The following is a 22,713-nucleotide window of genomic DNA, read 5'->3' on the forward strand; positions in this document are numbered from 1 at the left end:
GGAAGAAACTCGGATTTAAGAAACAAGGGAGCGCTAAATCGGATCTTCGTGAATCGGACAGGTGAAAGGTGGTGGTATAACAGGAGACGGAACGGAAGTTAACCTAGGAATGCCTACAAACGATAACAGCGTGCCGGCTCCCGATCTCGAAGAGATCCGGCAAGTATTCGGTCTACTAGGGAATAATAGAGCCGTTGGAAATCTAAGAACCACTAGCAACGGAACTTCACGTGATAATTTCAAGGATTTGGGTGGAGGAAAAACTACCGGAGGAGTGGATGGAAGGCAAGGTTTGTCCCATTTACAATAAGGCCGCGGCATTACACTGCTACGCCGCACTGCTATGTTTTATGACTTTCTCCTCCATTTCCTACGTCTATTTAAAAGACAATCGTAATAAAAAAATCAAATGCCAAAAATTAGAAGTTAAAAGACACAAGTTAAGGGGGCATAGTACTTTTTCAACTTAAAAAAATCGAAATTTTTTTTATTGATTATTTCGAAAGATTAACATTTTGACCATATGTGTTTCAAGTCATTTCAATGAATTCCAAAAATTGAGTTACAGCTATTTGTACCGCGCATGTCTAGAGCGATTACACGGCGAATAAAAAATTCAACGTCGTTTTTCTCGAAACCAGGTTTTGAAAATCGGTACCATAAATATCTCAAGAACGGCTCAAGCAATTCTCATGATTCTTTTTTTGTTTTAAAGCCAACAAAATTATCTAGTGTTTGACCCATCCTTTTTTTGATATTACTGTTTTTGTATTTTTTAGAAATGTTTAAAGTCAATTTTTTCGACTAAAAACCTTACTTTTATGTTTGAATGTCTGCCATTTTGTTATGCGTTCGAATTTTAAAAAAAGGATGGGTCAAACACGAGATAATTTAATATACTTTCATGTCGTTTTGGAATTTTTCAATTCGGATAAGACCCCCAGCGCCAATCCATGGTTCCGCAAATCATGTTTTTTCGAACGATCATGTTCAAGGAGTCGTAGGGGAGAGGGGAAGAGGTTCACATATTCTTATACTTATTCTTATTAATACCATCACAGCCACAAGAAAGGATTCCTGGAAATAATTTTAGTTGTTTCTAATCATAGAAAGAATTCAAATTATTTTCTTGTCAGTATTGACATTTGCGAAAAATCCGAGTATTTCGCAAATGTTTAATCGGCCAGGCCAACTGTGAAGTATTGGCGCAGAGACGATTCATTGAAAGGAATCTTGTGTGAATAAGTTATTCATACATAGATACGTTTCTGAATCTACAGGGGAAGAAGAAACGGGAACGTCTCGTACCAACCGCTTCTGATTAATAATTAGGTTGATTAATTTTTGATTTTTGTTGGGACTAGTATTTGTCTAGTAAGGTTAATTAATACTCCGGACCCTCGGGGATGGAACAAGTACATTTACTTACTTGCCCTTGGTAAAAACCTAGGTTATTGCTCCTTTGGTCGCTCTTAATTGATACTTCGGACCCTCAGGGATGAACTTATGGCATTAACCACAAGCCAAGCTGCAATAGGCCAAGGTTATAGCGCCTTAATTCGCTCTCTAAAACTAGATCAAACTAACCAACTACCAAAATTATTTTAGTACATATATGTATAATAATCTTAAAAACAAATTGACACAACTTGAGAAATAATCAAATGAATGAATAAAAGAGAAAGCAGATACTTAAATTATCGATGCGGTACCAAATGCAGCTATCCTCGGGGCCGCGAATTTACTTATGTAGAAAAAAATCTTGATTCGTCATCAAATCTATTCCCCACTGATTTCATGTTTCCGGATCCTGCCAGAAGCTTGGTTTGCACATTGTTAATTGCATTCCGCTGAGTTTTTTGACCGTAGTTTTGAAATTCTTCCCACACTACACGTATCAGCACTCGATTCTCTGGCTATCTGGTAGCAAGTAGGGTAAAGAACTAGTTTTAAGCAGACTAAGCGGGTCACTGATTGTTTTACCTTATTACAAGCGATGGGTTGACTAAGTGGGGGATATCAGCATACCAATCTTCTTGCTATCTTTAGTTCTTCAAGCTGTTACCGTTGGAAGACACTATTGTTGAGCTAAACTTTTGATTTTTCGCTTTAAAAGTTGGAGCGGTGGAACTAATTTTGAACACACCGAACCCATTTTCACCCGCAGGGTGCTGTTTTCAGCAATCCTGAAATCTGAATTTTTTTACGTCCCGTTAAAAAATCCCTCGAACTTTTCCCCCTATTCAGTAAGTTCGCGTTCCTATCCGCGACCTACTAATCGGCATCTGATGCGTAATCGGCACAGCGTATCGGCATATGCGTAAAATGCCATCTGTCTAAATTGTTTATCGGGGCATACACTCACCGCACCGTTCGGCAAACGGTATTCGTCGTCTCTTTTATTCTCTGGTGTTCTTATGGGAAACTGCGAGTTTGACGTCTCACTCGCTGTTCATAAGGATGGTGGGAGAACAAAAGAGGCAAACATAGAAGTGCACACGATCTAACTTTAGAACAGTGTTGTCAAAGCAAATAACATTGAAACACATCGTTGCTTCATTAAATCACTGAGAAAATCTTCGAAAATTATTGAAAAAGCTGTCTTTTGTGTTGTTTTTAATAAAGAAAAATTAATTATGAACATACATTTCTCTTAAAAGTATTGAACCACGTTTTCACCATAGGAGGTTTCAGTTAATTTCAAACTTAAAATTCTTATTTCCAGAACCGAAACAGTATCTTGGCAACACGATAGTTCATCAGTTGTGCTGCAGCTGCTGCTACTGATGAACAGGTTCCATCAATTCAGAATTTGTTTTCAGTTTTGTTAGAAAATAATAAAACTTTCGGCTAGTGACAAAGCCTTAGATAATAGAAAAAAAGAGACTGAATAATATGGTATGTGACAATTGAGTGCTTGACTTTCAGAGTGGTTGTAATCAGTGCTGAAAATTTGATGAATTCGTTAGTAGCGAGGTGGCGATTGCTGAAGAGCAGCTGAAAAATGTACGTTTTTGGACAACAATTTTTAATTCATCATATTTCTTGTCGGAAACCCAGTAAATTGTGTTTGTGTGAACCAAATGTATGGTTAAGTGATTTGTGAAGATGATCCTATCAAAAGATTTTGAAAATATGAATAAAAAAGTGCATTTTCGGATCATTTATGTTCAACTGATTAAAATAGGTAACACTGCTTAACTCGTTCCTTACCCTACATCAAGTATTGGTTAAAGTAACCTTTTGCACACGTTTCGTTTGCATGTGTCGCCGAATCCATTATCAAAACCGGCCAGCAGGACGGTTCGACTCTCCACCGAAATACTGAATAACATTCTACATGCACAATCACTTCATTTTATCCAAAACTAAACCCTAGTTTTGAACGCGAAATGTTATTTTTCTCGAAAAATCTATTCAAAAAAATCGGACGTAAAAATTTTCGACGTCCGTTCACGGTCACGGCTTACTTCGATCCTCTGAGAGGGGAAGAGGTTCACATATGCAAACAAACTTGTAAATATTAGTATAAAGTGCAATGTTTGGAATGCAAAAAACCCGAATTGATTCGCTTTTCGCGTTATCGAGAATAAAATATTTGAAATAAGGCAAAAATATGGTGTAAAAAGTACTATGCCCCCTTAAGGTGAAGGTCGTCAGAGGCCAGCTCCTTTTTTACTGATTTCAGTACTTGTTTCCACTATCGTTTTGTTTATGCTGAGTTGCTAGTAGTAGGTAATAATCTCTTATGAACAATTATGAAACGTAGAATCGCGTATCCATTTTTGCTGTTGAACTAGATCCGACAGTAATTCTATCACATAAAATGTTGTTTACGGTGAATTTTATTATCAGAGAATTTTATAAGTATATTTTCGACACTTTACGACCGTTAATTTAATAGCGAAAATTACTGGCCAATTTCATGCTCAACGTAAATATGGCATCACTCCCGTTTCCTTGGTAACGTATCAACAACGACGCTCACGGATTTGGAATTGCAATCGAAACGAAGTAAAGTTTTTCATATCAATTCAAGTGAACAGTTTGGGCAAAATCATTATAATATCTTACCAAAAAACTGTTTCGGTGGTAAATTCAAGTTTTCTGTGTTTCAAGTTAAGTTTCGCGAGTGATGTGATGAATGAAACGGCCGAAAAAAATTAAAGAAAAATCGACGGCGAAAAAGTGAAAATATAGTGATGAATTTTAATTGGGCAGAAATCTCAGTATTTAGTGAAATTTATGCCCCAAAAAGTAATAAAACCTACAGAAGGCAATGTTTAGTGCTTCGAGTTGCAAGATCTGATTACGGCTAGCAGGTTAGTTGAACTAATTTTATTTTTTTGTGATGGTTTCCCGAGTCTATGGGACCATGTTGATACACTGAAGAAAGTAAAGGAAGGGTGATATTCGGTGCCATACTGACTGCCATAAATGTACTCTGACGACCTTGTCCTTAAGTCAGAAGTCAAAATCAAAAATCAATCAAAAGGCAAAAGTCAAAATTGAAAATGAGCAGTCGTGTGTCAAAAGTTGAAACTTAACAATCAAAAGTAAAATGTGAAGAATTAAAAGTCGAAAGTCAAATGTTTTGTTAAGCCAAAAGTAAGTCAGAATTCAAAAGTCAAACGCCAAGAGTCAAAAGTTTAAATTTTACTTTTACAAGTAAAAGCTAAAACATCAAACGGCGAAAGTTCACAATCGAAAGTTAAAAATCAAAATTCAAGAACCAAAACTTAAAAAACAACCTAAAACACAAAGTTTATAAGCCACCACAAATTAGAAGTCAAATCAAAATTCTATATTTGAAAGTTAAAAGACAGAGATCAAAATTAGAATTAAATTGAATTTGAAATTGGACTTCAAACCGGACTTGAAATTGAATTTGTCTTAATGAATCAGCATAACAATTTAAATTCAGTTCCAAACCCCATTTGTATTTGTACTTAAAAATGGGCTTAAATTAAACTTGAAATTGGATTTCAAAACGGACTTGAAAACTTACCTAAAATTGGACCCCAAAATAGATTAGATACACGAAAGTTGACTTGACATTAGACATGAAATCGGAATTTAAAAAAAGTTACGGAGTTACTTAAAAGTAGACTTTGAATTGGGCCCAAAATTAGAGTAGGTTAAATGGAGTAGATAAAATGAAATGGGATATGAAAGTGGATTTAAAGCATTGCAAAGCCTAAATGCTATCATTCCTTTTTCGGAACTTGACCAACTGTTTTGTTATTTTACAGACTTTGCAACCAGCTGTTAGAGTACAGGACAATTGCGGGGCTAGGGTTACCACCGTATCAACTCTTACAGCCTCTCTCAGTTGAAATTCGAGTATGCAATTTTTGCTATATTAGATCATTTTTCTTGAAACCTAACTTCAAGTTTGACTTGAAATCGGATTTGAAATTGAACATAAATTGGACTGAACTGATATTTTATTTAGAAAGCTTCATATAACTTTTATATTTCCAAAACTTCATATTATATTTTATGCTATTTTGTTTTTTTTTTATTTTATTTTTTTTACAGTTTTTAATAATCTATCTCACTATTCGTTCAAAGTTGTTTTAAGTTCTACCAATTTTAATAAGTAGTGTTTATTAAACTTTTGTACCTAGTTACTTTTTTATACAAACATTTTTACCACTACCAAGTTATTCTTTTCGACTACATTTTTATCATCTCGTAGGAATGGTCTTATCGTTTTATCCATCGGTAAACCGAAAAACCTCCACTGACCGCTAATCTGGTATCACTGAGCAAGCACACATCTACTAAACCAACAAACGGAGTGAGTCAACCTCAACGATCAAACTACACATCTGTTATCAACATTCGTACTGTTATCAATCGAACTTCATTATGTGGTTGTGTTCAAGCTGAACCTCGACTCGACTGTCTCCCATTACATGTAGTTTCATATTCATACGCTCTTTTCTCCCGTAAGCTATATATATGTCACTGTCAGATATCCCGTTGCCGGACAGTCGTAAGCAAATCGCGTATCGAGAAAGTGCATTTATTAGTTGTTTGGTAGTGCATTTCGTTTCGTTTATTGCCACATATTGTTATCAAGTGTATTAGTGGTAAAATATGGCCAGCAAAGCTGAAATTCCAGTGGTTTTGAAAACCCTCTTTAGGTGACTGTCTTCTAGCAGCCAAAAGTGCAATTTAAATAAAAAATAATTTTGTTCATCTTTTTCCAACATTTAATTACAGCCACATCGATGCCAACAAAGCGAAGTACATCCAGGCCCTGGCGGAAACCGTGGCCATCAAGTCGGTGTCTGCCTGGCCCGATTCCCGGCCGGAGATTTTCCGTATGGTCAACTGGGTAGCGGACCGGTTGCGGACGCTGGGTGCAACCGTAGAGCTGGCGGACGTCGGTAAACAAACCCTGTCGGATGGGCGTGTAATCGATTTACCGAACGTAATCTTGGGCTCGCTGGGCAACGTGAGTACTAGTGCTATTCTTAGATTATATATGGGATAACAAAAGATTGATAAGCTTCCATTGTGCCCTGTGGTTGGTGGTGACTGAAAGAGATGTGAATGTTTAATCCCAAACATCATTCATAAAGATGTTCTTGTTTGCCATTGTTGGAATACAACTTTTGTGAGTATTCTTCCACTTTAGTTGCTTATTGTTATCTTATTTGCGGTTTTATTTAAAACCACAAATACTGCAGTGCAGTACCGGTTTATGAAAAACGCAAAAATCACAAATATACTCGTTCGATTGACTCATATGCCGTACGTGTGTGGTGTGTCTGCTACATCATATACGATAGACGATGCGAAATGCAACAGTAAAATGGGAGTCATGTTTAAGCTTTCGAGTTGTAAAATGATCCTACGGGGAAAAAATACTTTCATTGTTCAACAATAACAACAACATTGTAACGGCTCGTGACAAGACGGTCATTTAATAGCGACTACGCGGCATCATCACCGCTGACACATCCAGTAATTATTTAACCGGCCAAAGTGATTCAGTCAGCTTATTTTATTTTGAAACGCTTTAGTTTACTATATCAAGTTGTTTACATTCAGTGCGTTGCCCGAGCCCGAGTACCTACCGACCGCGTAGAATACACCGGGCCGGCCGCGACAATGGCTTTCGATCAATGAACCTGCCTGATGGTGTGTCTATCTGAGGGAGGCGTTCACAATTTACGTCTAAAATATTAATTATTATAATAAAACCTCACTACTAAGTTGAATGCGTCTATAAAATTGAACAAGGTCCCAAAATAAATCTTTGCTTTCGAGACTGTCGAAACCACAGACGAATCACAGCTAGTCCGTGTATTTCAGAAACTTATTCAGGCTGAAATCAGTTCAAAATAAAAAACGCTGATGCTTTAGCAACAAGCTTTTCGGAAGCTCAAACTAAACTAACGAGTATTATTCCATTTAGCAATGGAATCAAAACAACTGCATACATTTCGGATTCCTATTTATACGGATTATATACGAAAGTTAATTTTATACAAATGAAGGATTTTATTTATATTTTCATTGAAAAAAAAAATTATAAAAAACATTCGTCACGGTTTCGAAGAAATTCTCAAACTTTCCTTTAAATATTGCAAAATGACAATTAGGATGCGCATACTTGCTTATTTCATGATTTTGACCACGATTGATATAAATTTTATATTTAAATTTTGTACATTTGAGTCGTGGTTTTGGCAATCTTATTTTTGCCAAATTTTCATTTGAGTCGCGTTTTTTATCACACTAGTCTTTGCCTTCAACTTCATTTTGATATTTACCAATTGGTCTGAACTGGAGACAGTTGAATGATTCGAGGTCGTTGATACTTTTGTTGATACTTTTGTTACAAATGCTTGCTGTAATTGACAGCTCGCTAGATCTGGTCAAAACACTCAAAACATCATTCAATAAACCGCAAAATTCGTTGAATATGGTTAGAGCGGGACAGTAAAGCATCCACGGATTCTGCCCGCACTGTTCTATTCGTTTTCTCTCTCCTCCGACCGACGCCTTGGGGAAAGGTCCATTCCTCATTTATTGGGTCGTTGTCTCTAATGAGCAAAACATAAATTTTACGGAATGCGCTGGTGTATCTGTCATCTTTAGCTTTAACTGTGACTATTCGAATGTGTCCGTCTGCGTCTGTAGTATTTTGTGTCATCGGATCAAGAATCCATTTGAGTCCATTTGAGTTTGTCTTCCTTAACTAGGACCATTGTACCGATAAAGAAGACGTTATGCTGTCTCGTTCACTTGGTTCAATTGTAGAGGTTGGCTTGCACAAAAAAATCCTTGGTTCGATACTGCTGAGGTAATTTATTCTGGCACCCTTTCTTGAATATATTTTGAAACGGTGGTTCTACAATTGATGAAGGTACGTTAGGGGAAAGTAATGAATTTTTTTTAATGGATGGGAAAGAGTGGAAAGTTGAGGCTATTGGTAGCTACGCTTAACAAGTAGTCGTTGTGACTCCTATACCTTTTGTCCAATGCTGGAAGGTGCATGGGTCGAACCAAGCTATAATCTGAGATTATAACCGGATTCGAACCCACAACACCTGCCAGGGCATGTGGATCGCTGGTACCTTCGAACCTTAGAGGCGCTGGACAAAAGGAGACTGCACAACCCCGCTTATTAAGCTAGCGATATTGGTTGGGTGATTTTTAGACACAAATTGTGCCTCTTACTCCGTCTACTGTAGAAACCATCGACCGAGAAGTTTATTCTAACTTTGTTTTTAATGGCGGGAGGGACGATTTTTCATTACTTTCCCCTACCGTCCCTTCATCAATTGTAGAATGTAGAATCACCGTTTCAAAAAATATTAATATACAGTCAGTCCACAATCATGGGTCACACACAATTGCGGGTCATTTTAGCTCTAGCTGCTGATTAGCGTTTAAATATCACCACAATTTTAACAATCGTTTCGTATAATATTCACGCATTAATCAGCAGAAAAAGCTAAAATGACTCATAATTGTGTGTGACCCATGATTGTGGACTGACTGTATGTGATTGACCGCATTTCAAGGTCATGCCTAAAACACGAGGTTTGGTCTATCCCTTCCATAGCTAATACACTTGGTGTACCGCAAGGAAGTGTATTAGGGCAGCTTTGGTTCATAATTTATATAAATGACATGAAACGAGTTTAACGGTTCTGCGACATGAATTTATTTGCTGACGACACTGTTCTATTCATTGCAGCTAAGGATCCCAATGAAATTGCAACACTTTCGAACCAAGATTTACATTATCTTTCGAATTGGTTAAAGTTTAAACAGCTTAAACTCAACATTACCAAGACAAAATATATTATTATTTCAACTAACTCCAGACCAGACGTAAACGTTGTAATTAATGGTGAGGCAATTGATCGCGTAAATGAACTAAAGTATCTTGGAGTAATCGTTGATGGCAAGTTAACCTTTAAGTCTCACATTGATAATGTCATCAAGAAAATGGCGATAAAGTACGTTGTTTTATGCCGCTTAAAAAAATTAATTGACGATTGGTAGTGAAATTCTTTTATATAAGTCAATCATTTCACCGCATATAGATTTTTGACCAAACCTCGTGATTTTAGTCATGACCTTGAAATGCTGTCACGATGGTTCTACAATTGATGAATGGACGGTAAGGGAAAGTAATGAAGAAGGATTTTTTGGGAATGGAGGGGAAAGAGTGGAAAGGAAGGGGGGGGGGGTAATAGGTAGCTTCGCTTAACAAGTTGTCGTTGTGACTCCTACCTTTTGTCCAATGCTGGAACGTGCGTGGGTCGAACCAAGCTATAATCTTAGATTATAACCGGATTTGAACCCACAACACCCGCCAGCGCATGTGGCTCGTTGGTACCCGTGTACCTATGAAGTCCAGCGCCTCTGTGGTAAAGTAGCCAAGAATGCTGCCGCCGTCAAATCTGCAAAAATCTCAACGTGTACCGTCTTTTTTTTGTATGCCAGAAGGGCACTGGGTTCAAAAATGCCATTGCGACAGTCGGGAAGATTGTCTTTTGTAGCTGGCCCCTAATGCTGTACACAGTTTACGAATTGCTCATACTCATTGATTAAGTTGAGCTGGGTTGTAAGACTGTCCCAATTAGGTATTACATGGTTAATAAAACCAACTACCTTCTTAGGATGAAGTTTCCATACTGAGTATGTTAATAGGTAGCTACCGAAGAAGCTGAACCTGGAAGACGCAAGAGCTCCACAGGAGCAGAGCAAGTGCGCTGAACTTTCTATTTCTATAAATTGCAAAAGCGGCAAATTTCGGTTACGACCTTGCCAATTCTCTTTAAATAGTAAAGAGTGGGACAATGTCCGGTGATTATGCGCAGTTCCCTACTCGTTAAGGTAAGTAGTTTGTTAACTACTGCAGGGTCTGGGTAGATAAACTGTTTAGCTTGCTGCAGCCAAGTGCTTTATATCAACTGGATGCTATTTCTAGCTTTTCCCAGGTCAGTAATTCGCTTTTGACAGCAGATATGGAGGTGCCCAGAAACGGTTCGGGGTCAATGAACTGATGAGCAGATCCTTGTCTAACTAGGCTGTCGGCAAGCTCATTGCCCTCGATTCTGTAGTGTCCAGGCACCCAAAGTCCCAGAATAATGAAACTTTGTTCTGGCGGGAGAGCTCCCTCAAGGTTTGCTGCACTAATCCAAACTAATTTGGATGCACACTTGGTGGACTTGAGAGCCAGTAGTGCAACCTGGCTGTCCGTGAAGATTCCGATTTTAGCATACCTATACTTTCGTTTTAGACATATCACGGTGGGCCATTTGCCCAGTGGAAGAGCTTCCTTTATTCCGGGTCCGTAGACTCCAGAACCTGTGCAAGTCCCAATTTTTGATCCACCTGTAAAGAAGCAGATGGTACCGGATGGAAGAACAGGCCCTCCATTGCTCCATACAGCGCGATCAGTTCAGTAGCAATTATACTGTACGGAACATCCATGTTAGGCCGTGCCTCCATCCAGTCAGAGATTGTCGGTGATAGTTTGAACTCCTTTAGTACGCGAAGGTGACCAATTTGATCCCCTTCAAGTGTGTTACATCTCTGCAGCCTTAGTGCACTGAGCTCGACTTCCTTCTTCACATGAAGATGTAAAGATAGCAAGCATAACATTGCCTCCATGGCTGCAGTTGGTGTAGTGCCCATGGCGCTGCTCACTGACAAACATGCCAGGTGTTGAATTTTTTTTAGCTTGGCCTGCGCTGTCACCTCGTTTACCTTTGGCCACTATACAAGAGCAGCATAAGTTAGCCTAGGCCGTGCAATAGTAGTGTATGACCAAAGGGCTAGTTGAGGTTTCAGTCCCCAGTTTTTGCCAAACAGTGAACTGCATGCCTTCAGCTCGCTGAATCGTAGCCATATGATAATTAAGTCTGCAGTGACCAGTCAGTGATCTGACAAGAATACCGCAAATCACCTTAGAGTGTAGCAAAAGAAATTCGCAAACTTATCACAAGGCCTAACAATGAAACTTTTCGTTTGACGACAAGTTTCAAGATTTTCCCAATAAGGTTCATGTTCAGATGAAAACCAAGATCGAATCTTTTGTTTTATCCAATATGCCGCAATTGGTAAAGCAGGTTCCGGTCCGAAAACCGACTTTTCCGGTTATACCAGAATACCCAGGAACCCAAACCAGATGAACGGCATTCAGATGGTTTAGTTCTTCTAATTAAGTGTGGCAGGCGATTACTGTTTTAGATTTGGAATTAGTCGCACAAAGTGCTTTTATAGCGGCTTGACTATCAGAACAGAAGTAGATAATTTTGCCTATCAGTTCTTTCTGAAGTGCAAACTGAGCTCCGCACATAATTGCAAGGACTTCAGCTTGAAAAACGGTGCAGTAACTACCCAACGAACAGGGTTCCTCTAAATCCATTTCACGGCAGTAAACACCAGCACCCGCGCGACATTCTTACAAAGAACCATCGGTATAACAGACCACATAGTCGGAAATTTTCCTTTCCATGTAGCCTGACATCCAATCCTCTCTAGGAGGAAAGTCACTTGAGAAAGTCCTATACGGGAAAGTACGCATGAGCGTTACATCGCTAGGAGCAAGGGCAAACTTGTCCTCAGCAACAATTTGCGACCACAATCGAGTATGACCAGTGGAACCGTTCAGAGACTGCCAAAGGCCAATCGCGTGTAGCCGATAAGCACATAAATAAAGATAAAGATAAGCATGTTGCGCTGATGGAAGAGGACCTTTTACTAAGCTTGTTTCGCGGATGTGGTGATCAACAATCCGCTCAAGTGATTTAAGCAAGAAAGACGTTAGACTGATTGGTCTAAAACTTTTTGCTTGCTCGTATGTCGCGCGTCTACCTTTAGGAATAAATGGTTATTTCACGCCATTGAGTTGGGATGTACCCAATAGCAATACTACACACAAACATCCTTCTCAGAATGTGTTTGAAGTAGGTACTTGAATCCTCTCTGCAGTAGAATGTCTCCTGTTCCAGGAGATTTGTATGGAGAGAAGCTGTTCACGGCTCACTCAATCGCTTCAGTTGTGACAAGTCTCCGAGCAAAAGCCCATGAGTCTAAGCCACCTAAAACGATTTCTGGATCGTTTCGAACTTCAGCTTCTACACAGCCTGGAAAGTGACTATGAAAGAGACATTCCAGGATTTCATTGTCACTCGGACAGTACTCGCCGTTCGAACTTCGAATGTTATTAACCTGATAATCTTTCGATTTTGACAGTATTTTATTAAGTCGACTTGCCTCGCCGAAACTGGAAACGTTGCTGCAGAACCTGTACCAGCTCGTGCGTGCTGAAGTTCGTAGAGCCTTTGCATAGGCTTTCCGGGCCTGCTTGAAAGGCTCCACGCCATCCCTCCAACGTCTATTCCAGGCTCTACTGCATCGTTTCTTTAGTTCCGCGAGATGAGAGATATCCGAGCTGCCCCAAATGATGTGATGGGCGTTGGCATCACTGCCTACAATGAACGGAAGCCCATTAGATTGGCAGTATCTCACCACATTTCTGAAATCGTCGCTGGGAGACGGTTCATCGTGTGGTAAGTATGCAGAACAGTAGACATAGCGCCTATAGACATCATCCACGACGAGTTCTGCTGTGACTGAACAAATATCTCGAGTAGTCAACTCAGAGCTAAGGCATGCACTTATTGACCTATGCAACAATATGCATGCCCTGGGCATCAAACGAGGATTTGTCATACCAGTTTTGCTGAAAACAGCAAAGTTCTGGTTTCCAATATCCGTCGAATGAAAGTATCCCTTGCGAAAATATGGCTCCTGAACCAAAGCGATGGTGACAGAGCCATTAAAAAGTTTTTCGCATAAATACAAATTTGCTGCCCGTTTGTGTTGAAGATTTATTTGTGCAACTCTAACTTTTTGACTAGCGGAGTATATGCACAAACAATCTCCAACACAGATCAGACAGCAAATTGTAAGCGAAGCCAATTATGTTGGCCAGAGCGCACTTGGCGTAATACCCATAAGAGAAATTGGGTAGGACTCCCATGTTGTTCCCACGAGACGCAAGGGACAACAAAGATCGACCGTACCAGAGCTCCGCATGGCACAGGAGGGGCAAGATACCCAAAGCACTCCGTTCGCGACTGGCATGTTTTCACCCCTCCAGCCATTCAGTCATCGGCACGGAGTTAGACCTTGTATTAGGGGCTCCTGATTTGGCGACTCTCACGGCAGGGTCAGGTCCCGTGGCTCAATTTTTGCCTAAACGAACAATTCGGCACCGACCGTCAAAGGGCGTAACTGCAGATTGTGTAAAACAGACCGATTGAGAATTTCTCTCTCTCTATGCTAATCCAGAAGAGAAAATACCTCTCCCCCGGTGTGCCCAGACCCCCGAATAACAGCCAAGCTCTCCGAATAACCGGCGTTAAACTGCATGATTAGGTAGTCGGATTAGGTGCTCCGCAATTGCAGAGTAAGTGTTCCGAGGTTAAATATCATTTTGTACGAAACCAAGATTTCGAACATGATATTTACTCCAACAGTGTCCTGTCACAAGACAAGTAAGCGTGCTGAGATCTCTCTTATTGAGACTCAGCAAGTTTTGAGAACCTTAGTACTCGACGTTATAGATGTTTATTGTTTGAGCGATTGTACGGCCATCCAATTGGCCATGACTGTTCGGCTCTCCCATAGTTTCAGCTCACTCTTCAGAGTTGGAGCCATCTCGTCTTTCAACTCACTACGAGTCGGCGTATTGAGGATAGATGAGAAACAGGGCTAGGTGTTCCTCCCCTGTTCTCCTATTCTCTCCTCCACCTCTTTCGTTTCTTTGTTTTTCGACAGAGAGCATGCACGGTAAAAAAATCGTCTACTGCGTCAGTGACCGGCTTGATGCAGGAAGGGCAGATTACTGCGGAGGGCGCCCTGGTATTCGACAGGCTCCGTTGCGGCAAGAGAATTTGTAGAAAGTTTACACTCAGCCTTCGCAGGAGTGCCCCTTCTCTGTCCGTATACGACCCTAGTTTCCATTGGTTGTCCGATTTCCACTAAGGAACGTATCTCGGATGGTACCACGAGGAGGTAGAGATAGGACTTGCTGAATAAGAGGCTGTGGAACTTCATGGTGGTTCTGGAGCGCATTATTCAACCATGTACCATCCAATTGTGTGTGGCTTTTAAAATAAGATATGCATTTTTACCTTTTCCAAAAGTAAATTGGAAACTTTTGTGGGAGTCACACAATTATTATTGCTATCTCTCTGATCTCCCTACAAAGCAATTCCAAACATAATTGCCACATTTTATTATTAATTACGTAATTTACGTCACTCAAATGGGGCACAAATAGCTTTTCTGCATAGAAATAACCCAAGCGAGACGTACGGCTCTGTGTTATCTTTTCAAGTGTCTCCCCAATGGCCTTCCCTATCAGTAGCCGTGTATAGCGTAATCGATTACCTCAATATCGAAATAATCCGCCGGTATTTTCTGAAAAATAATAATCACTGCATTCAATTGTTTCTCTTTCTATTCGTATCGCCATCAATCACTTTGTGACGCGTAGGACCCACAAAAGAAAACGATCGTTCTCTACGGACATCTGGACGTTCAGCCGGCGCTCCGCGAGGACGGCTGGGATACGGAACCGTTCGTCCTAACGGAAAAGGACGGTAAACTGTTCGGGCGCGGTGCCAGCGACGACAAGGGCCCGGTGCTGGGATGGATTCATGCCATCGAAGCGTTCCAGGCGATCGGAGAGCCACTGCCGGTGAATCTGAAGTTCGTCTTCGAAGGGATGGAAGAGTCCGGCAGTGAAGGGCTGGATGAGTTGCTGTACAAGCGGAAGGACGACTTTTTGTCGAACGTTGATTTCGTGTGCATTTCCGATAACTATTGGCTGGGGCGGGACAAACCGTGCATCACCTACGGGCTGAGAGGGATTTGCTACTTCGACGTGGAGGTCGCGTGTGCCGATAAGGATTTGCACAGTGGGGTTTTCGGTGGAACGGTGTAGGTTTTTCGCTATGCTAAGTTTGAATTTGGATTATAAAGGCAGTTTTTGAAATTCTTGCAGCTATGAGGCGATGAACGATTTGGTTTATCTTCTTGGAACGTTAGCCGATAAAGAGGGTAGGATTTTAATTCCAAACATCTACAAAGATGTGGCTGAGATGCTGCCGAATGAGGAGGCAATCTACGAAGCAATTGCCTTCGATGTTGCTGACTATCGCGAACAGTTGGGAGCTAAGAAACTTATGCACAATGAGGACAAGACGAAGATTCTTATGCACCGTTGGCGTCATCCGAGCCTTTCAATTCACGGCATTGAAGGCGCTTTCTACGAGCCTGGCCAAAAGACGGTCATTCCCAAGAAAGTAATTGGCAAATTTTCGATTCGTATCGTGCCTAACCAAACGCCGGATCTCGTGGAAAAATATGTGACCGAGTATCTGACCGCAAAGTGGGCAGAGCGAGGCTCGCCGAACAAATTTGCCGTCCGAATGGCGCACGGTGGTAAGCCATGGACTGAAGATCCGAACCATCCGCACTATCAGGCTGCACGGGTGGCTACGCAGTACGTTTATCGGGTGGAACCCGATATGACCCGCGAAGGAGGCTCGATTCCGGTGACGCTGACGCTGCAGGAAACTACCGGCAAGAACGTGCTGCTGCTGCCGATGGGAGCCTCGGACGATGGCGCCCACTCGCAAAACGAGAAGATCGACGTACGCAACTATATCGAAGGGGTAAGAAGGCTTCGGCGGACTTTAATATTTGGTTGGTTATGAGTCATGCTTCTTTTTCTATTGCAGACCAAGCTTTTGGGCGCGTACCTGTACGAAGTGGCCAACGTTTGATGATCTGAGGATAATCTGATATTACGAATTGTCCTATTAATAATCGATAAAACATCACTAATAAACATTACAAATAACTTTAAAATTCTCTTTCGTTGTTGAAAACCAGCTTAACTGTTGTAAGTCAACTTAAGGCCGTTTATTTTTATTGAAATCCCTGGGAATACTTACCATTATGCTATCGAGGACAAATTCGCGTGAATTAAAAATATATAAAAGAGACTGAGGCTGAGATTGAGATAATTTCCGATTCAACTAGAATATTTTGAGGAAAAGTCTGATGAGCAAAACGCAACACACCTATATAGTTATTAATTCTCAAACATATTTTATTTCTTGACATTTTAGTACATATAATTTTTTCATGCTACTTTTACTATTGTTCAATCTTGTAGATGACCCAAAAACTGATGGTTCTTTCGCCTTTTTGAAGCATGTTAAGGATACTATTTTTTTTTATTGCTGAAAGGTCATCAAAAGTTATACTTCCAAATCCTACAAATGCCGACAGCCAACCAATTGCTTTTGACCCTTTTTCACTCGCACCTTTTTATTGGGACCAAGCATCGCCGTACTTATTTTTCACCTGCGGCTGTTGCGGCGGCTCGTCCTGCTTCGGCCGTTCCGGTTCGCGTCTAATCGGTGGCTGGTCGTCCAAAATCGGTGACCGATACGGAGCTTGCTGTCGCTTGAGGTACTCTTCACGGTTCTGCCGTCGCAATTCTTCGTAAGTTTTTGTCACTGCTGGACCCGGTGGCAGTTGAAGTTCCTCCTCGAAAGTATTGTTAGCTGTAAAAAAAACGAGTGTAAATTGCATCATATTCTAACCGGCAACAAGGCTGAGAGAAATTACAATCTACGGTAGGTCGAGCACTATCATCCAAGCCAGAGTATTGGGGAACATGAATGTCGAGGTTCAACGAATCCGAGCGATGCATTTGCCTCTCGGTATAGCTATCACTCGGTGAAGTTGGACCAAACGGAGACAGCATACTTCCCGCTCCAAGTCCTTGATCAGGCAAACTGCAAAACAAAGAAATTGTATTGCACATCTATTGTTGTAACCAAAAAACCTACTATCTTTCAACGCTGCCTCCTCCTTGCCTTCGTTGACGAATGATTTCCGCAAGACGTGAATTGGGGAGACGCATAATTTTGTCGGCACATATATTCTGATAGCTGATTTTCCCGATAAAGTAACCGATGGTTATTCCAACAAACATTTTCGGACCGGCTCCGAAACGGGCACTGGGCTGTAAATATCCGTATTTGACATTAACCGGCAAACAAGGTAAGAACACTAACCTTAAGGAAACCTTTCTGAACGGCATACCAGGTGCTGAGACCGCAAACGGTTCCGAACGGAATCGACCGCTGATAAAATGCCTCCCGGTTGCATTCCTGAAGAACTTTCAGCTCTTCCGGTGAAAATTGATAATTCTAAAGCAATTAACAACCGTATGTGAGAAAAATATAAACAGCAAAAAGTAACCAATCATTAATCACCAAAGCGTTGCGCTGGCCATCTACTTCCGCTACTTGGTGGTGCTCCGCTCGATCCATTGTGTTTTTTTTAACTGTAAGAAATGCTAATTTTGTATTTTAAAATATAGATTTAGAACAAGACGCCACAGCCGGTCATAATGTGAAAAATAAGATTTTTATTGTGCAAGAAAGCCGCAAAAATCAACAGCTGATTGTGACAGCTTCTCAGAACGCTGTTATCAAGGTTAGATCATCGTGTCGCCCCTCAATCAGGGTTGTGAATAATATTTTCGAAGGAACTCTGAAAGCTTGATTACTAACTTTATTAGGTGAGTATTATAAATGAAGGGGTAACGTATTTTGTTTTGGACCCCATCAGCAGCTGTACATAATTTGGACACTTACAGCAAAATCAAATGGAAGCGTCCAAATTATGTGCCGTTGCTGATGAGGTCCAAAATAGGTTGGTTACCCCTTCATTTATAATACTCACCGTTTCATCAATAGTTTTTGATTATGCGGGAGGGCATGTTGGTCAAAGTCTCTAAAAAAGGAGACCTGACTGGCGTGGCATCACGTTGCTCTGTGTTACTGTATTACTCAATCGGATCCAGAAGAAGGTTGACGCTACTCTCCGGTGGCAGCAAGCCGGATTCACTCCGCATTCATTATATTGGAGCAGATAGGGTTGCCAAGTGGCCGGTTTTTGGCCGGCCCGACCGGTTTTTCACTTGCAAAGCCGGTGACTGGTCAATCCGGCAAAAAGGCCGGTTTTCCGACATTTGAAGCCGGATTTGTACTTTTTACCTGATTTGTTACATTTTCTGATAGTCAGTTTAGCAGTGACAATACCTTGCTTCTGGCTGTAATATACATTAAATTGTCCACTAGCGCCAGAAGCAAGTAGTTGTCACTCTAAAACTAGCTATCTTCAATAATCCATTCATTGTTTGTTGTAGTTGCGACTGTGATGTCCTGCCGTTCGCTATCTCCACAATTGACTGCTCATCCCATTTACAACTGTCAACCGACTTCCACTTCATCTCTGTGCTGGTTACTCCAGGCAAATCCTCTGCAAATATGCGGCCACACACCCCCCCCCTCCCCCCCCCCCCCCCGCATTTTATTAAGGCAGGGCCGACCGGCCGGTTTTTGTAATTTTCAGACTTGACAACCCTCTCCTCAACGAATTCCAACACTCTCTTCTGCTGGTGTTCGTTGACTTCGAAAAGGCGTTCGACCGCTTCAACCAAGAAAACATCTGGAGCGCACTTAGGCCTAGAGGAGGTCCAGATAAACTCAGTACGAGGCGTTCTCGTCTTGGTTCTCGTGCAAGGTTTTGCACAACGGCCACTTGTCCGACCCTATCGACCTTTTCGCGTGCGTAATGGCGGTTAGTGGGCACAACTTTCGGAAAACGTTAGCATGGCTTTGGTAACTTTATTCACGTCAAGTTGATATTTCCAGCCTTGATTGTTGTTGTAGAACTTTCAAGCGTACGTGAGCGGGGTTCCCGAAAGCAAAGTGTACCTACTAACCGCCATTACCTGCGCGAAAAGGTGGATAAGGGTTACTGTTGGCGTGAGACAGGGCTGAATTTTATCACCGCTTTTGTTTCTCATCGTTATGGATCGTTAATTGTTGCAATTGACAGTGACCAAGTCGAGGATTGTCTGGGAATCCTCTAACGATGAGCAGCTAATTGACCTCGACCTAGCCGACGACATTGCCTTGCTCGCACAACGCGGAAACGATATGCAAATCAAGTTAGATGACCTCTCCAAGAGCTCGCAGGCAGCAGGTCTCAAGAGTAGAATCAATATATATAGAATGCCAGTGTCGCTGTTTTACTACAGGACTCATTGTGGTAAACATGATGCTAACAATCTGTATCAAGTCTGTGAATCGGGAACTTCATTGTCAAAGTTGCTCATTGTTATTTATCTGTTCTTTATCTGTGTGCTGGCTGGTACGCTCATCGCTGTGTTTTCATGCCAGTGAAATGTTTTTAAACGTTCTTTTTCTTTTCATCCGGATGAATTGAATCCCACAACTGCGCCTTTTGCACCGATTTTTTCAGAATTTAGCAATCCTGAGCAGTGGATCATTGAAGATAGCCAGTTTTGCAGTGACAATACTTTGCTTCTGGCGGTAATATACATTAAATTGTCCACCAGCACCAGAAGCAACTAGTTGTCTTCTAGTATCTTCAATAATCCATGCAATGTTCGTTGTGGTTTCGATTCCACGACTACCTAAATAATAATAATTACCGCACATTACACATTCCAGGCAAATCCTCTAGTAATATGCTGCCACAAACCCCCCCCCCCCCCCACCCCCGCGAAATTTTTGAAGGCAGGACCGACTGGCCGATTTTTGAAATTTTCGGACTTGGCAACCCTATATGCATGTTGCGGAGTAGCTTGCATTTGCAGGGTTTTATGCTGTAGGCACAGAGAACAGACTACCATCAGGTAATCGACAAAAAGTGTGTAAAAGTTTTTTATGTAATCTACGAGTAATCCTTCAATAGAGCACCCCTCGAACAGTAAGTGACAAACTAAATCTTGATGTCGCTGGCATCGCTGCTATATGTAACTCCTGCACAAAGAAGTATTGATAAAGGTACATGGATATTTTTTTATGCGTTTGGCAAACTATTTCTGGAGGGCGCCACTGACAAATTTTACACACCAAAAATCGATTACTTCCTTCGAGCCTGTTAATCTGTTCTCTGTGCTGTAGGGTTTTGTACATTTGAATGGTTTACTGAAAACTCAAAGCAACACTCGCGCGCTGCGGTGTGGCCGTGTTGCGAAACATGCTTTTTTGAAAAATGAGTGGTTTTTGATTGGACGATGGAATTATCGCGAGTGTCTTGTCTGTGGTGCTAGTGAGCAAGCACAATATGTAGGACGATGGTTTTTGAAGGATTTTCTTCTATATGTGTCATGTCTGTTCGTCAGTGCACCCTCTGTTATGGCATGTTGCGGGGTAGCTTGCATTTGCAGGATTTAATGCTGTATGGTTTGTACATTTGTATGGTTTTATACTGAAAGCCCGGAGCAATACTCGCGCGCTACTGCTACTGTGGCCATGCTGTGAAACATGTTTTTTTGAAAAATGACTGGTTTTTGATTGGACGATGAAATTAACGCGAGTATCTCCTCTGTTTGTGTGTGTTTTTACACTCGAACAACAAACAATCATGGATGTTTCCATAGTAACTCCGTCAGGGCAAACTCTACGCTCCTGCAATGAATGTCGAAAGATTATGCCCACTTGTGCTCAATAGCCGCCATTATCGCTCGTGGAAAGCTGGATGGAATTTCATATGGAAATTTAAAATTAATTATGTGCAGAATATTTTGAGTGTATGGAAACATCCATGATTGTTTGTTGTTCGAGTGTAAAAATGTAAACATTACTTCATTTTGCAGATCAGCTGAAGTGGAACATAACCAGTGGTGGGCACCGCCAAAAGAAAATTTAGCGTCGCTAACCGCTAATTCGCTAACCGAAAAAGTTAGCTCACTAATCGCTAAACGTTGATCGATAAACTCAGATTAGCGAAAATTTCGCTAATCGCTAATTGCTAAATCTGAATTACCCAAAAACATTTTTGTTTTGAGCATATACTATATGTAGCGCAAATAACTGTCGACAATTCATAATTTTTGGACATAATATATATGCATAAATTTTTTTAGTAATTTTTCAAGCAGTTACCCAGCTAATTGATTATGAACCCTCTTATGTACCACCAATTGGGTCCTAAAATTTGTGATAAAAAGATTATTTTTTTAGAAGGAACGATAAAGCTTCCCATTATGACTACCAGAGTATAGTTTTTTCTTTTTTAAAAAGATGCAGAGCACTAAAAAATTAAAAAACAAAAATATTGTAATTTATTCTCCCTTGACATTAGAGATCTTCCTTGACATAACGAAAATAACACGTTTCTGGCAACAATGATAACTTTTTCTCACTGGCAACTCTGGTTTGACATTAAAGCAGCTGATCGTTTTGACAGTTACAGCTTCGCAGTTGTCTCTTGTGCTTGAGTGCTTGTCTGCATTTTGCTGGTCATGAGGAAGTGTAACATCAAATTTGTACTACTGTTTTACCTGACTCACTGCGAATATGCGTATTATTGAAATAAAACGTAATCATGCGTTTTATTCGTTTATAACGCATATGCAGTTAATATCGATAAGAAACGATTTTTTATAAGTTGTGCTTTTGTTATTGCATTTAATTTGTAAAAAGTTGCATAGATAACAATTCAGTTTCACAATACAATTATTGCGTACTACTAGCACATGAAATATAACGTTTAAGTACGTTATTTTTAGTGATCAAAATTAACGATATTTTCGATACAAGGGCGATATTTTTCGAAACCTTTCGCACCAACACGATCCCGCGAATACAACGCATTTCGCAGTGAGTCAGGTAACACAGTAGTTATCGGATAAAAGTTTTGATTCGGGCAATGCATTCCAATCCATCGATTCACGGTGCTAGACTTTGTCCAAATCTAGTTTGCGCTAAGAATGACTAAACGATGTCAAACTGATGGCCAACAGTATAATCTCGGTACAATCGACCCCGCAGAACAGTATAAAAAAAAACGCCAACCGAAACTGGGACCATATTATCAATCAGATTGGTATGTTCTGCTACTCCGATGTGAATCAGCAGTAGGGCGAACGGTAAACCAAAAATTTCTGTGCGTTTCTAACCAAACACGGTCGCATCTCGATGGCGGGTGTTGCATCCGAAAACTGAAGCCATCCACGCTGTGACCAAGTGCAGTCACTACGCTTATTGCTGATTTTGACAAAAGCCTTAATTAAACTGAGATGACCGGAACCGGAAA

General features: G+C 40.8%; 2 protein-coding genes across 2 annotated transcripts; one reads left to right on the forward strand and one right to left on the reverse strand.

The window, feature by feature from the left end:
* Positions 1 to 6,010: 6,010 nt before the first annotated feature.
* Positions 6,011 to 16,429, forward strand: LOC128734799 (cytosolic non-specific dipeptidase). The gene is made up of 5 exons (XM_053829151.1): positions 6,011 to 6,152; positions 6,232 to 6,466; positions 15,050 to 15,495; positions 15,560 to 16,232; positions 16,299 to 16,429. The coding sequence occupies exons 1-5, from the start codon at positions 6,106 to 6,108 to the stop codon at positions 16,341 to 16,343; spliced, it is 1,446 nt and encodes a 481-aa protein (XP_053685126.1). The 5' UTR covers positions 6,011 to 6,105; the 3' UTR covers positions 16,344 to 16,429.
* A 255-nt stretch (positions 16,430 to 16,684) lies between these two features.
* On the reverse strand, positions 16,685 to 17,979 carry LOC128738248 (OCIA domain-containing protein 1). The gene is made up of 5 exons (XM_053833245.1): positions 17,850 to 17,979; positions 17,649 to 17,783; positions 17,421 to 17,596; positions 17,197 to 17,366; positions 16,685 to 17,132 (listed from the first exon to the last, which is right to left on the reverse strand). Exons 1-5 carry the CDS (start codon positions 17,904 to 17,906, stop codon positions 16,894 to 16,896), a joined length of 777 nt encoding a protein of 258 aa, XP_053689220.1. The 5' UTR covers positions 17,907 to 17,979; the 3' UTR covers positions 16,685 to 16,893.
* Positions 17,980 to 22,713: the final 4,734 nt, after the last annotated feature.

The sequence above is a fragment of the Sabethes cyaneus genome, chromosome 2, assembly GCF_943734655.1.
Source record: "Sabethes cyaneus chromosome 2, idSabCyanKW18_F2, whole genome shotgun sequence".
NCBI classification, from domain to species: domain Eukaryota; kingdom Metazoa; phylum Arthropoda; class Insecta; order Diptera; family Culicidae; genus Sabethes; species Sabethes cyaneus.

Bases quoted from the DNA above. Each gene is read 5' to 3' on its own strand.
- LOC128734799 (XM_053829151.1), top strand. From the start codon at position 6,106: ATGGCCAGCAAAGCTGAAATTCCAGTGGTTTTGAAAACCCTCTTTAG. The intron at 6,153-6,231 runs GTGACTGTCTTC...ATTTAATTACAG, and splicing joins GTTTTGAAAACCCTCTTTAG to CCACATCGATGCCAACAAAG. The intron at 15,496-15,559 runs GTAGGTTTTTCG...AAATTCTTGCAG, and splicing joins GGGGTTTTCGGTGGAACGGT to CTATGAGGCGATGAACGATT.
- LOC128738248 (XM_053833245.1), bottom strand. From the start codon at position 17,906: ATGGATCGAGCGGAGCACCACCAAGTAGCGGAAGTAGATGGCCAGCGC. The intron at 17,784-17,849 runs GTGATTAATGAT...TAATTGCTTTAG, and splicing joins ATGGCCAGCGCAACGCTTTG to AATTATCAATTTTCACCGGA. The intron at 17,597-17,648 runs GTTAGTGTTCTT...GGATATTTACAG, and splicing joins TTCAGAAAGGTTTCCTTAAG to CCCAGTGCCCGTTTCGGAGC.